At 34.8% G+C, this 15,014-nt stretch overlaps 1 protein-coding gene across 1 annotated transcript in view; it reads right to left on the bottom strand.

The window, feature by feature from the left end:
- The window catches only part of LOC128988380 (uncharacterized), a 113,165-nt gene that overhangs the window by 11,580 nt on the left and 86,571 nt on the right, over positions 1-15,014 (bottom strand). Inside the window, exons 43-49 of the mRNA XM_054409622.1 lie at positions 11,649-11,780; positions 11,220-11,385; positions 10,429-10,671; positions 9,715-9,847; positions 9,432-9,602; positions 8,714-8,951; positions 5,310-5,522 (exon numbers count right to left, since the gene is read on the bottom strand). Of these exons, the coding sequence (XP_054265597.1) occupies positions 5,310-5,522; positions 8,714-8,951; positions 9,432-9,602; positions 9,715-9,847; positions 10,429-10,671; positions 11,220-11,385; positions 11,649-11,780 (1,296 nt within the window). The remainder of the gene's footprint in view (positions 1-5,309; positions 5,523-8,713; positions 8,952-9,431; positions 9,603-9,714; positions 9,848-10,428; positions 10,672-11,219; positions 11,386-11,648; positions 11,781-15,014) is intronic.

Below are 15,014 nucleotides of genomic sequence, written 5' to 3'. Positions count from 1 at the left end.
AAAGCCGGATTTACAATATGTAGCAAAACCTGCTATATAACTTTTGCTATATAACATTGCTTTATAACTTTTGCTGTATGAAGAATTTACAAACAATTTTAGTGATTCTGGTGCTCGTGCTATATGTTATATGTAGCACAACCTCATTCACATTCCGTATCGAAATGTGTGCTGAAGAGACATTGTTCGTGGCAGCTATCGTGGTGATCTTGGAAGTCAGAGAGAGAGAGAGAGAGACAGACAGGAGAGAAGATTTTAGCAAGTTTTAGGTTTGACCACTTCTTGCTTTGAGAAATAAGTACAGTGTAGCAGATTTACTACGGGACCTTAATGATGATGAATACGCTGACTAGTATGAAATAAATAAATTCGCCTAGTTTGATCAAAATATATCCATAAACAAGCCAACTACAACATTTGACAATACTAAAATCTAAAATCTTTAAAAGATTTTAAATTAAAATTTTTTTTATTTTCTCCGTAACCAATCACCGTACAAAAACACGTTGGCATATTAAATTACTCGTTTTTTTAAGCTCTTTAAGAAGCTCTGGAGAAAAATTGAGAAATTTTGTGTTTTAAGGGTAAAAAAATAGAAAAAACCATTTTTACCCCATAATACCCCCCGTTAAACCCCGTTCCCATGATCAGATCATGCTGGTTCGCAAACTCATTCAAGTTTATCCTGCCTTACACCTTCAAACCAAATTTTATCAAAATCGGACAAAAATTACTCAAGTTATCGTCCGGACGGACACATATATATACAAATTTGAACGAATGGTGTTTTTGGCCTCTGGGGACATCAAAATGAAAAAGTAAATCTGTCCCGGGCCTAGGTATTACCATGAGACCTACGGTAATAACTACTTCCCTATAGGGAATTTCGCTAAAAAGAAATATATTTTTTCTAAAATAAAATCGATAAAGTATAGTTTTAGTTTATGAGTACCGTATTTCAGTCTTCATGTAGTGGGAAATAAAAACCGATAAAAGTTTTAAACAATGAAAACAAGTAAAGGTCAAGGTCCAGCTGATACAGGCTTCCAAGAGATAAGGACAAGTTTGTCCAGTGGTCAGTAGCAATTCCTGTCAGTCTGTTAGATAAGTCCAACACATCAAGTGCTCCATAACCACATTGTGTAGTATGTTCAGCTTTATGTTAAAATTATAACAAAAATGGCAAGTGCAAGTGATAAAAGTGAAAGTTCCAAATCCTTTGTAACCATTGTTGAAAATTGTGTGGAGTGTCCAGTGTGTTTAGAAACTGTAAAAGTTCCTTTTAAACTGTGCTCTAGAGGTCATGTTGTATGTGTGTCATGTACCACCAAGATAAGTAAATGCCCTACATGTGAAGGGCCGTTCACACAGGAAAATCCAGTTTGTCTAAAAAATATACTGGAAGCTCTACCACGCAATTGTATCTACAGTAAAGATGGATGTAAGGAAATTGTGGAACCAGGTAATGATCATGAAGAGTTTTGTGGGTACAGATCGATTTATTGTAAATGGTGTGATGTTAAAATGCCAGTTTTGAAGGTATTGGATCATTACAGCACACACATCATGATGGGGGAACATCATTGGAACATCATGATGGGGGAAAGTGCATAATTACAGAAATATGTGTAGAAGATTTTGGATCTTATTTATTGTACACTCCAGTATGGTTGTTTGACAATTTGTTTTGGATTCTACAGTTTGTTCATTGGGAATCAGGCTTAACGATGACAAAACTATACTTTCTGGTAACGCCAATTGGTAAGCTAGACCATGATTACTATGTTCGTGTAACAAAAGAAAATTGGGAGTTTGCTATAACTAACACACTGAAAGCTACATCATGGGAGGAAAAAGTTCCACCCTCAAATGTGTTGTTGACAGGGTATTATAAAATACCATTTGAAAATGAAAGATTCTGTATGAAAATTCCAGCTTTGCATACATTCGATTGGGAATCCAAAACAGGAAAGAAGACAAAAGTCAAATTATTTTTCTTTAAAACCGAAAAAGTTTAAATTTACAGGATAGTTTTTAGTAAATTTCAGGTTACACCTATTGTAAGATAAATGTAGTCTTAATGATTGAAGCAATCAATCAACAACACCTTAAGTGGAGTAAGGAGGAAACTTAAAATGTTATAATCATTGTAAATGAGACCAAATTTAACCACCTAACTCCAGTTTTAGGAAGTGAGGGACATTAGACGAATCATTACCTCAATTAAGAGGACAAAAAGTATGATTTATTTAGCAAAATAAAATTGTTAGGCTATTTCAATAGATAAGATTGTGTATACTTTATCCACACTAACTTGATGTTGTATAGGAATCAAAAAAGTATCCTAATTTAGATTAATATGTTACTTTCCTAAAATCAATGAAAGCAAAATGTACTAAATATCAGTCAAGTAAACCTAGCAGTCCTTGAGGTTTATGGGAAAATGTAAATAATTGCATCTATTTGTAAAAATAAAAATAAAAAAAATTAAAAAATTATTTGTAATTATATTGTGTGTGAGGTTAGTGAGGTTTGATTTAGTTATAAGTTTATATTAGCTTCCTTGTTTCTATATTATTTACAAGGTCAAAAGTGCAAATATTTAGTTCTAGCGATGATTTATGTTGCATTTCCAAGCTGCTAATTCACAGTTCTGTGGTATTACAAAAAACAAGTATGACTTTTTTCTGCATCAACTAAATAGTATTTTATAAGCTTTTTCACAATTATTATCAACCTTATTCTAATCTAGGCTAAAAAATATTTTCCATATAGACTGAAAATTACTTTAAATAGGTAAGAAATGAATATAAATTTTAATTTAAAAACAATATTCCCCTAGAGATTTTTTTAATCAAAGTAGCTTACACCTGGATTACCTCATGCATAGCATAAGTAAACTATTTCCTACGATAATATTTTCAATATTTTACAGGTCTACATATTGTACAGTAGATTTATATGATGCGATGTAGTAAGCCTATGTGTTTTTGTATCATTAATAGAGGAATTAAACAGTTTATTTTGTTCAATTATATTCATCATCTTATTTTTTACCGTCCATTTCAGAGGCTTGTGGTATAAAAAATCTCAAAAACTTTCAAGGGAAAGTAGATAACATAAGGTTCAACACATCCCCCTAGCACTGAAGTCAGAGTTATGTTTTTATTTAAATTGAATCATAGAATTAAAACATTTTTCAGCATGCATCAGCCTCATGGTATTATATGCAATTTTAACCCCTCTTATCTAAAAGGTAAGATGATTACTCAAAGTGGTAAGATTAAGTTTTGTTTCTAGTAGAATGAATAATATATGAATAATCTAACTATTTCTTTACACAGATCTAAAGAATAGCATTATTTAGTTTTGCATGCTTTCCCGTTGAGAAACACTAGCAGCTCGTATATTTAAATTTTTGTGTTTATGGTCTCACTCAGGGGACAACAAGATGAAAAGTAAATCAGTCCTCTACAACCTACCTAGCTTCTTCCCTATGGTAAATTTGGTGAAATTGACATAACTCAATTGAACCACTGACGGAGTGCAGAGATGTCAGTTAGTATAACTTTTGACAAAAGTGCAGACTATTTAACAAAGTTATTAGTAAATACCCCCGCCGCAGCAAACCTGACGCCTAAGCGAATTTCCATTTGGCTGAATTGATTTTCAATTGATCTATTTAAATAACATTAGGTTTAACGAGTACCTAGGTTTGCTGCTACAAGGAAACTAATAAAGTGTGTGTTTTAAGTAAAATAATTATTGCTTAGTATAAAATGAATATATTTGCCAAGTTTGATCAAAAGATATCCATAAACAAGCAAACTACAACATTTTACAATATTCTCCATAAGAATAACATGGGAATTTTAAATTTACCATTTTTTTAGATTTCTCCGTAACCAATAACCGTAAAAAACACTTTGATATACTGAATTGTTTGTTTTTTTAAGCTCTTTAAGACGGTTTAGAGAAAAATTGGGAAATTTTGTGTTTTGAGGGTCAAAAGTGAGAAAAACCAATTTTTACCCCATAAAACCCCCCATAAAACCCTGTTCCCATGGTCCGATCATGCTGGATCGCGAACTCATTCAAGTTTATCCCGTCTTACACCTTCAAACCAAATTTCATCAAAATCGGATAAAAATTACTCAAGTTATCGTGTTCACGGACACGTATATATATATATATATATATATATACATATATAAAAATTTGAACAAGTGGTGTTTTTGGCCTCTGGGGACATCAAAATGAAAAAGTAAATCGGTCCCGGGCCTAAGTCTTACCATGAGACCTACGGTAATAGCTACTTCCCTATAGGGAAATTCGCTAAAATGATGTAAGAGAAATAAAAAAATACCCCCGCCGCAGCAAACCTGCAGACTAAGCGAATTTCCAATGCCTGATTGGATTTACACTAAATTGTCTCCTTAAAAATGTCGCATTTATTCCCTATTTAAATAGAATAAGTTTAACACATACTTAGGTTTGCTGCAACAGGGGGGTAAAAGTGTTTTTTATGTAAAATGTCAATAGTTAGTAAGAAATAAAAACATTTTCCAAATTTGGGCAAAATATGTTAATAAACAAGCAAACTACAACAGTTTACTTATTCTCCATAAGAATAACATGGGAATTTTAAATTTACAATTTTTTGGAATTTTCTCCGTAACCATTAGGCGCATTATAACCCTTCAATATACTAAATTATTTGTTTTTTTAAGCTCTACAAAATAGTTTAGAAAGAATTTGCAAAATTCTATGTTTTTTGGGTCAAAAATGGGAAAAACCCATTTTTACCCCATAAAAGCCCCCATAAACCCCCGTTCCCATGGTCCGATCATGCTGGTTCGGGAACTCGTTCAAATAAACGTAGGTTTACAAGTTTGTACCAAATTTCATCGAAATCGGATCATTTTTGCTCGAGTTATCGCGCTAACGGACACATATATATATATATATATATATAAAAATATATATATATATATGAATTTGAACGGATGGTATTTTTGGCCTCTAGGGACCTCAAAACAAAAAAAAAAATTGGTCCCGGGTCCAGGTCTTACCATGAGTACTACGGTAATAGCTTATTCCCTATATGGGAAATTTGCTAAAAACAATGAGAGTCAAATATGCCGAATCTTCAAAAAAATAAAATGACATATGTAAGCAACCCATATTTTTCCACGATCTTGGTAAATGTTATTTCCCTCCCTGGAAAATGTACAACTACACCACTGATTAAGATATGAAAGAAATTATTTTCAATCTGTACTTCTGATGCAACTGTGCAAAGGCCTCACCTGAACAGGCAGGATAGACCAGTGGCAAAGCTGGGTTCTCCGTCGGTCTCCAGAAGCCCTCGGCTCCGCAGGTGTAGAACTTGGGCACAGGCTGGGAGAACTTGAGGCCTTGGTTGCACTGAATTTCGCACACTTTGAACTGTCCTCCAGAGCCCCAGTCCTTGCATTGCTGTAGACCTCCTACAGGGTCAGCCAGCAGCGGACAGAACTCGGCTGGAAACATACATAGTCATGGTTAGCTAAAGATGTTCTATAATACATCAAATAAGAGTTTGAAAAATGTTATAATTTGTAAATAATATTTTAGGTCTGTATTCAATTGATTGATTGAGTCCGGATGGACCTTATCACTAGGCGTGTCAGCCATTGAGGGACTTTAGTGCTCTTTGTTTAGTGACTCAAACTTGAGTTGCCTGATGAACTACAGAATCTTGTCTCAAGTTTTATTACTTCATATTTCCCCAAGTAAGATTTGTTTTTGTCTTAGAAATAGATCGGGGGAGTATAGTCCAGTCAATAAAGGGATTGTAGAGGACATGGAGAGGGGGAAATTTTTTTCCTGCGGGAATGTGTTCGGGGTAGTTAGAAGATAAAAATACCAAAAGTCCCCGCCCCTAGCCCTGCTGCTTCAGCGGGGGGAGGGGGCGAAAGGCCCCATTTTTTAGTTTTTTACTTTTACACTGAAAACCGTGCATCGTACGGAAAAAATGTAAATTATAAAAAGAAAGATGGTAAAACTCTCTACAAGAATGGTCATATTCATTTCTTCCGTATATGCATTGGTTTAAAAGATATTCTCAAAATAATATAAAAATTCTTAAATAAATTGATTTTTCATGCGATTTTTGTCAAATAAGTTTATATAATCCATTAGCCTGTTGTTGTTTCACATCAATCAGGATAGAAAACAGGTTTTTTAACACTAACCTATATAATATAATATATCAATCTTATGGTATTGTGTTAAAAATAGTTTATATAAATTTAAATAAGATATGTATATTTGTCATGGAAACAAGTAATTTTGGCATAATTATTACACTAAAAATTAAAAAGATTATGTTTGTAGCTATATTTGTCCAGGTTTATTTATATCGATTACCGAAACCAAGACTTAATACTATTGTTCATGGTCTCTCCATAATCCAATTCTAGTTCATTAGACTCAAAATCTGCTATCGATTAGAGAGTGCAGTGTATATATTCTTCATCATCCTCACTTATCAGAATTGGCATTCTATTTAAACGGCCCCCTTAGCAGTTCTGACATAACGGCCAACGAGGAACAATTAATGGACATTTCATTGCATGTACATCTTTCATTTCTACAATCTTTAGTATATTTGCAAAAAACAAGCCCAATATTTCTCGTGGGTTAGGTGGTTCATTGGTTAAAACTGGGAATAGATTACCTTTTTTGCGCTCCCAATCCCACATTTCTAAAGGTTGTTGGTTTTCCAAACAGAGTTATCCTTGATTAAATGATACAAATGATTAAATTATACAAATTATGAAATGTCAAATATTTCTAAACTGACAGCAATTTTTGAAAATCACCCACTCTTCCCTGAAACTCACGGGTATTTCTCACGCATAAGGTTATATGGCAAAGGGGATCTTCAGTGTCTGCAATATGTGATGGATAAGTGAGGTACGTGGATACCTATTACCTTGTAAGGTAATGCATTGTTGTTTTTGACGGATATAGCAATTCTGAAAGCAGCACGACGATGGCAGACCAAGAAAGACGCTACAGATTGAAAAAAATTAGTAGCAGTGGCGGTCCCAGGATTTAATTTCTGGGGGGGGGGGGCCTCCGGTGGTTAACCCCACCCCCGGAAAAAATGTAGAATTTAAAGCACAATAACGTATTTTGATATGCATTTGAGCTCTAAAATATCTTCAAGCTAATGTTTTTAGTATTTATGTTAGCCAATAAAATATTTCAGAGAGGATATATACCTCCCACCCCCCCCCCCACCCCCCCTCTAAGTGACCCCCACTGGTCAGTAGATATTCATTTGAACATAGACACCGAAATTATAGTAACCTGGAACAGTTAATCCCTTAACCAAGTATTTTTCAAATGTACTAAAGATTATAACAGTGCCAGATGTGCAATTTGTGCATGCAAGAAAATGTTCAATAATTGTTCTCCGTTATGCCAGAACTGCTAAGGGAACTTTTTACATGAAATGAAGATGAAGAATCTATAGGCCTACACCGAATTCTCACTTTGATAGCCAATATTGAGTCTAATCAACAAGAATTGAATGATGGAGATGGCCTAGATGGTGGTTTTTAGTTCCAGATGGCACCAGTTTTTGGGACAGAAGTCGGACCCTCTCGTCCCAAGTGAGCCAGACCATGAACAATAATATTAAGTCTTGGTTTCGGTAATTATTATAAATAAACCTGGACAAATATAGCTACAAACATAATTTTTTTAATTTTTAATGTAATAATTATGCCAAAATTACTTGTTTCCATGACAAATATACATAACTTATTTAAATTTATATAAACTATTTTTAACACAATATATACGATTGATATATTATATTATATAGGTTAGTGTTAAAAAACCTGTTTTCTATCCTGATTGATGTGAAACAACAACAGGCTAATGGATTATATAAACTTATTTGACAAAAATCGCATGAAAAATCAATTTATTTAAGAATTTTTATATTATTTTGAGAATATCTTTTAAACCAATGCATATACGGAAGAAATGAATATGACCATTCTTGTAGAGAATTTTATCATCTTTCTTTTTATAATATACATTTTTTCCGTACGATGCACGGTTTTCAGTGTAAAAGTAAAAAACTAAAAAATGGGGCCTTTCCCCCCCTCCCCCCGCTGAAGCAGCAGGGCTAGGGGCGGGGACTTTTGGTATTTTTATCTTCTAACTACCCCGAACACATTCCCGCAGAAAAAAAATTTCCCCCTCTCCATGTCCTCTACACCCCCCTTTTGAGCATTCATTGACTGGACTAGTAAGGAATGGATACACAACAAATTTACCTATGAAAAGAGTTCCAAGAAGTTAAAACAATAAAGCAATTTTTAAACGGAAGTTAACAACAAATTAATTTGATTTTTCACCTTTACTACTGATTTCATTATAAGTTTGAATACTTATATTATAAAATTATATTATATTGATAGCTGAATAATTAAAAATATTTTATTTTTAATATTAATTGAAGCCAATAGGCTATTTATGGATGATCAACCAACATTTTGTACTAGATAAACATTCATGGATTTGAACTGAAGACCAAAGCACTGCTATACCACTGGACCAGTTCCCTTGCTCGTAATCTAGTAAAAGACAGTTAATTGACAACGATGAAAGGTACAATGAAAGGCTACATAAAAACAAACAGTTTCCTCACACAGCAGGTAAACCTTGAAGGAGCAAGTTGCACTGTTTCCAGCCGTGTCGTAGGCAACGTAAGCGATGTGGTAGGTTCCCCACAGTAGTGTCTGGCCGGGCCGGTGTCCGCTGCGCTCCTCTACGCGAGCAACGCCAACGTTGTCACTGAACTGAGGCTCATCCCATGTCACGACTGATGTGCCGTTCTTGGCTATCACCCACAGATCTCCCGGGCAGTGCTCCACTTGTGGTGGAATCTGTAAATTAACTCTCTGGTCAATACTTGTTAATGCAAAACGGGTAGTTAAATCTTTTTAATCCTTTTCATTAAATACTTACAATTACAATAATAATTACAATAATTAGAGTTTTGATTTTAATTCAAGTCTTTCACCAAGTTTCAAAAACTAAAAGACCTCCAACTGGGATGTTGGATATGCCTTCTTCACTTCAACACTCAACCACCTAAGTTGTTAACATGATTTTACTCCTTTCTTTATTTCTTCTTCACTATCAGTGTATCAGACAAAAATTTTTACGTACATCTTATTAATTTACAGGTGTTTTTATATACCCCCTGAATTTGTAATCTGTCAAGTAATTTACTGTCCCAGTAAATTACCTAACATTGTAAATTACCAGCAATGTACATTGTTAGCTAAGACCATTGGACGTTCTGAGTAAATTTTGTGTAGAAGTTAAGAGTTATTAAAAGACACATAAATTCATAGTTTTACCTTGTCGACTTGCAGTTGGTCACACTGGGGACCAGTGTAGCCACTCGGGCAGGAATGTTGGCTACAATGTGACGGGACTCTCCTCTCCACGCCTCCCTGGATGATGTCGTAACCGGCCCACGTTAGTACAAGCCCTTGGTATAACACTGGCTCTGTCCTACAGTCTCGGACCTGGAGAAAACAGAAAGAATAAATACCCAGCAACAAGATGAGTTGATTTAAAAAGGTTTCTATACTTGATTTAACTTACAAAAAGATATTTTGATTCGAAAAATATCGTTACCTGTTTTTGTATTTCGTTTGTGACGTCCAATGCTCGTCCCCAGATTTGAACCTTGGTCAGGTGACCCTGGAATCCTGAGTCAGTGTACGGCTTCACAATGTCAGCTTTGGGTTTGCCCAACACTACCCAGCCACTGGACAGAAACAATGTTGATTAAGTAAATGGTAAATAAACATAAACAAAACTAAATCAATAAAATGTAAGTATGGCTATGAAGTAGGTAACTGAAAACTTAATGGAAAATTAGAGCTAACTGAACTGTGTACTTGCATGTATTGTATATACATTTCAAAACCTTGTTTTTAGGGGGCACACAATGATATAGTCACATTCTAGCACCTCTCACTCTTCAGAAATAAAAAAGTTTTACTAAAAATTTTTAGGTAAAATATACTAATGCCAAATGGTGTTTTAGTATGGTGTTTATCCCAAGATGAGAAAGGATGTCTAAAGTACCATGGTTGTAGGCCTACACTAGAGCAGTGATTCCTATCTCTTTTGCTGACAAACCTCTTCACAAGACAAAAATATTTTGCTTACCAATAGGTCAGGTTTAGGTAATTATGAATAAATTATGAGGATTGTTTATTATTTTTAGTCTCATCAGAGGTCTCTGCATACCACTTCTAGTAGCATGTCACAGGTTAATAAACACTGCACTGGAGCACTTTTAAGAGGTAATAACCCATTGACGTCAAATGCAACGTTACTCACAACTCAGGCAGCTGCCGTCCAGATCCGTAGCTCTCCACCTTGCTGGCAATGAGTCCTTCAGTGATGAGTGTGAGTGTTCCCTGGTGCCACACGACCGCCACGTGGTGCCAGCTGCCGTCGTTGATGGTGGCGTATTCCTGGAACGCCAGGAACACATCTGGAAGGTCTGAGAACATTGACACCTGCACACCACTAGAGTGCGCCTGCACCATCACACGTCTGTTGTCTGCTGTCTGACCCGACCTGTAAGAGACATGGGATCATTAACCTTTTGACAGCAAACACAACCAACACAATGATAGATACAATAACCATGACACAACTACAGCAACACAATGGACAAAGATGAGTAGTTTGGTTTCTAGGTACATATTTTATGCTGAATATGAATGCAATATATATGATGTAGAAGCATTGACTATACACAGTATAGTCTATGTATATTCAATGGTAGAAGTGAGGTGATCTTTGAGCTATGTTACTGACCAATATCAGCTGTTTCTTTAGCCAGTGGCAGTATTATTTGTTGAAAACCCAATGATCAATGATAGCTGGGTCCATCAGTTTGGAGCCATCAAAAAGATAATAACTTTGAGGTTTGAATCGGTGTCCTTTCATGGATGGCACACATTAAAATTACTCAGGTACCCAACGTTGTCAGCTATATAAGTTATGGAGCTTTTTTGAAATATGCAATATTAGATAATCATTATTAAACAGTCAAAAATAGATTTTGGAATGTTAAGAACTTACACTGTAAACAAATTTCAAACAAAAGAAATATTACTTACGCAACATTGTATAGAGTAAAGAAGACACCGGGCTCGTCTCTGTGAGCGAACTGTACCCACATGGCGATGGTCAGGCTGGTCTTGCCTCCTAGACGGAACGGAACAGCAAGTGCTGCGCTGCTGTCAGTCGGCTCTGTGAAGCTCAAGTCGTAGTCCACTTGGATTGCTAGAATGAGATAATAATTGTTAGAAAATAGAACTGTAATAGTATACAAGCTGATTGTTCTTGCAGTTTTATGTATGAGCGAGTTTTCATCAATAAGCCAATATTCCTCTACAATGAACTTGAAGATCTATAAAGCTTAGGACATTAAACTATTAATTTAAGTAAAAACTATTTCTACATTTAAATAATTTTCTAGATTGAAAAGTAGATAGTAAAATGATTTCGAACCAATTTGAAAACCATTTATGCACTAATATACTTACTCTTTCTACAATCATCACCAGTCAGGTTGAATGGACATTGGCAGTAGAAGCCTCCAGTAAGGTCGATACAGGTCGCTGTTGGTGGGCAAGAGTTCTCTTTGCAGTCAACAATGTCTTCATCACAGTTTTGGCCTGGAGAATCAAACCACATTATGTAACTAACAAACAATAACTGGCTTACACTACTTGAGAAAGTTAAAGAGTCCAGGGATAGATACACAAGAAAATGTAAAAAAATATAAAACTAATATTTTGTCCTAAAATAGGACTTCTTCAGAGATTAGATTGAAGAGCATAGTTCTCTCTTAGGCACTTGGCTTTCCATGAAAAAACTCATAAATGATGGATGTATGAGTTTTTAAAATAACTAGTTAACCGCCCGTGCTCCGCCACGGGAATATTGTCAGCAATAAAAGAAATAATAATTTACAAATACTTTTTTCTTTGTATTTTATTTAGGGGTTGTTTAATTTTTTACATGAAATAGAACTGATAGTTTGCCTGTATAAACTATTTTATATTAATCAAACCGATATATTATTTTAACCAAATGAATGTTTTATATTAATTCGAGTTTCATTTGAAAAATAAATAGTATACACACTGGGCTACTGGGCAATGCTGATAACCTAATAAGCAGCTATTTATGCTATTTAGATAATTTGCTCAAGTATATTCCTATATTCGTCGTTTTTTTCCATTACATTTGTTGTATGGAATAAAGATAGTCACTTAGCCTACATGTAAATCACGCGTCAGCAGTTGGTCGCATTTCACGAATACTTGACCCATACTGTGAGTAAAAGCTGTGTTTACGTCGTATATATAAAGTTGGGCATACTTTGTTCAATGTTAGAGGGTATTAACGGTCCAATTTGATGGAAAAGGAGTCGTGGATTTTAAAACTATGTATACTACCACTACCAGAAAGATGTTGATTCAAGTGAGACTTAGAACTGGCCATTTCAAATGCAGTTTTGTATTATATTTTACTCAAAAAGTTTTTTGTCTCTTTTGACCCTTAATACTTTTTTATCCTAGTCGCTGTTGATAAGATTTTCCATAAACTCAAAATGTTGATAAGGAGTTCATTTTACCTTCCCCTTGTGACAACATAAGGAAAAAATATTTGTGTCCCAGTTAGTCTGTTCTGACTCAAAATTCATAGATTTGCAGTACTGACAAATCCAATCTAACGACCCCAATTAAAAAAAATTGGTATTTTTTTGTAGGGACTCCAGTAGTTATAGAAGGAGATGATTTTATGGAGAATTGAAATGAAATTAAAAATTTTCAATTAGATGTGAGTGTGATGGAATTGGTATTTTTGATTGAAAATTGAGGGTTGGTGTTAGTTATTGTTATTGAAAGTGAAAGAGAGAATGAAAGAGAGAGAGAGAATGAAAGGGTATATGTATGAGGAAGAGGGAAATGAAAGAGAGAGGGATAGAGAATGTTTGGGGTTGTGAGTGAGTGAGAGAGAGAGTGAAAGAGAAAATGGGGGAGGAAGTGGGGTATTGAAAAGAGAGAGAGAGAATGTGAGTTGGGAGAGAGAGAGAGAGTGAGAGAATGAAAGAGAAAATGGGGGAGGAAGAGGGGTATTGAAAGAGAGTGACAAGAGAGAGAGAGAGACTCCCAGAGCACATTTAACACCATCACTGCTCTTTACCTTTTTAGTTCGATGGTTCTCTACATGTTTTTTCGTTCTGCATGTCTCTTTACGCCCAGTTGATGATTACCTTTTCTTTTTCTTTTTGTACTTTTCACATCCTGGGGTTAATGATAAAGTTTTATAACGATATAATGACCCGAGTCAACATTGCCATTAAACATCAAGTCAGATACTTATTCGCCAGAACCGAAATCGTAAGTCACAGTTTCTCAAGCAACCTGTGTGGGCCTATTCGAAAAAATATAGTTAGGGTATAGTTCACTGATAAATTGTAGTTCCAAATATCCCAAAGTACTTGCCATCTCGAGAAGGTAAAATTTGGACGTCGAACACTGATCTTGAGTAAGATTATTCACTTACGATAAAATTTTTAAGTATGTTTACCAATCATTAGCAATTATCTGTACAACTTGCAAGCGGATTTCCCTATGATTGTTCTGGTGGCTATAGAGAATATATTATATTGATCAAAACAATAAGTTTCCGTCCCCTACTATGGGTATTATTTCACATTCCATACTCAAACTTAAACTCAATTACCACTTTCCTTCAGATCACTTTGCAGGAAAACTAAAACATTTTTGTGTCCAAGTTAGTCTGTTCTGACTCGAAATTCATAGATTTGAAGTAGTGACAAATCCAATCTAACGACCCCAATTCAAAAGAGTTGGTATTTTTTTGTAGGGCTCCCAGAGCACATTTAACACCAACACCTTTACCTTTTTAGTTTGATGGTTCTCTACATTTTTTTTTCGTTCGGTATGTCTCTTTACGCCCGATTAATGATTACCTTTTCTTTTTCTTTTTGTACTTTTCACACCCTGGGGTTAATGATAAAGTTTTATAACGCTATAATAACCAGAGTCAACATTGCCATTAAACATCAAGTCACATACTTCTTTGCCAGAACCGAATGGTAAGTCACAGTTTCTCAATCAACTTCCCTGTGTACTTGAAAAAAAATCACTGATATATTGTAGTTCCACGTATCCCTGCGTACTCGCCATCTCGAGAAGGTAAAGTTTGGTACCACTGAACGTCTAACACTGATCTTGAGTAAGATTCGTCACCTACCATAAAATGTTTGTATGTTTCCCACTCATTAGCAATTATATGTACAACTTGCAAGCGGATTTTCCCATGATTATTCTGGTGGCCGTAGAGAATAAATTATATTGATCAAAACAATAAGTTTCCGTTCCCTATTATGGGTATTATTTCACATTCCATACTCAAACTTAAACTCAATTACCACTTTCCTTCAGATCACTTTGCAGGAAAACTAAAACATTTCAAAAATAAGTTAACAAATACACTTTCCTTGATCAAAATCGTGTGTTTATAAACAGAAACTCCAAGTTTAATAATTGCATACTGAAAGTGAGGTTATAAAAATAATAACAAATGTCTTACAAACATTAAACAGCTGACGAATAATTTATAAACTGTGTATTATATTCTTCAATAAGAATTGTATTGACTCGACCTTTAAAGGGCTGTAGGTCGTAGCCCATAGAAAAAACGTAAATTCTAAGGAAGTTCGGCAAATTTACACACTATCCCCTTTAATTTGAGACATAAATCTTGTAGATCGGTCCAGTAATTACTGAGAAAACAGTGTTACAACTGTGTATTAAATATATAGATTACCACTTTCCTTCAGATCACTTTGCAGGAAAACTAAAACATTTCAA

Source organism: Macrosteles quadrilineatus, unplaced genomic scaffold (assembly GCF_028750875.1).
Source record: "Macrosteles quadrilineatus isolate MER2022 unplaced genomic scaffold, UCM_ALF_1.0 Scaffold_3__2_contigs__length_128488019, whole genome shotgun sequence".
NCBI lineage: Eukaryota > Metazoa > Arthropoda > Insecta > Hemiptera > Cicadellidae > Macrosteles > Macrosteles quadrilineatus.
This window is presented reverse-complemented; position numbering and strand designations above follow the sequence as displayed.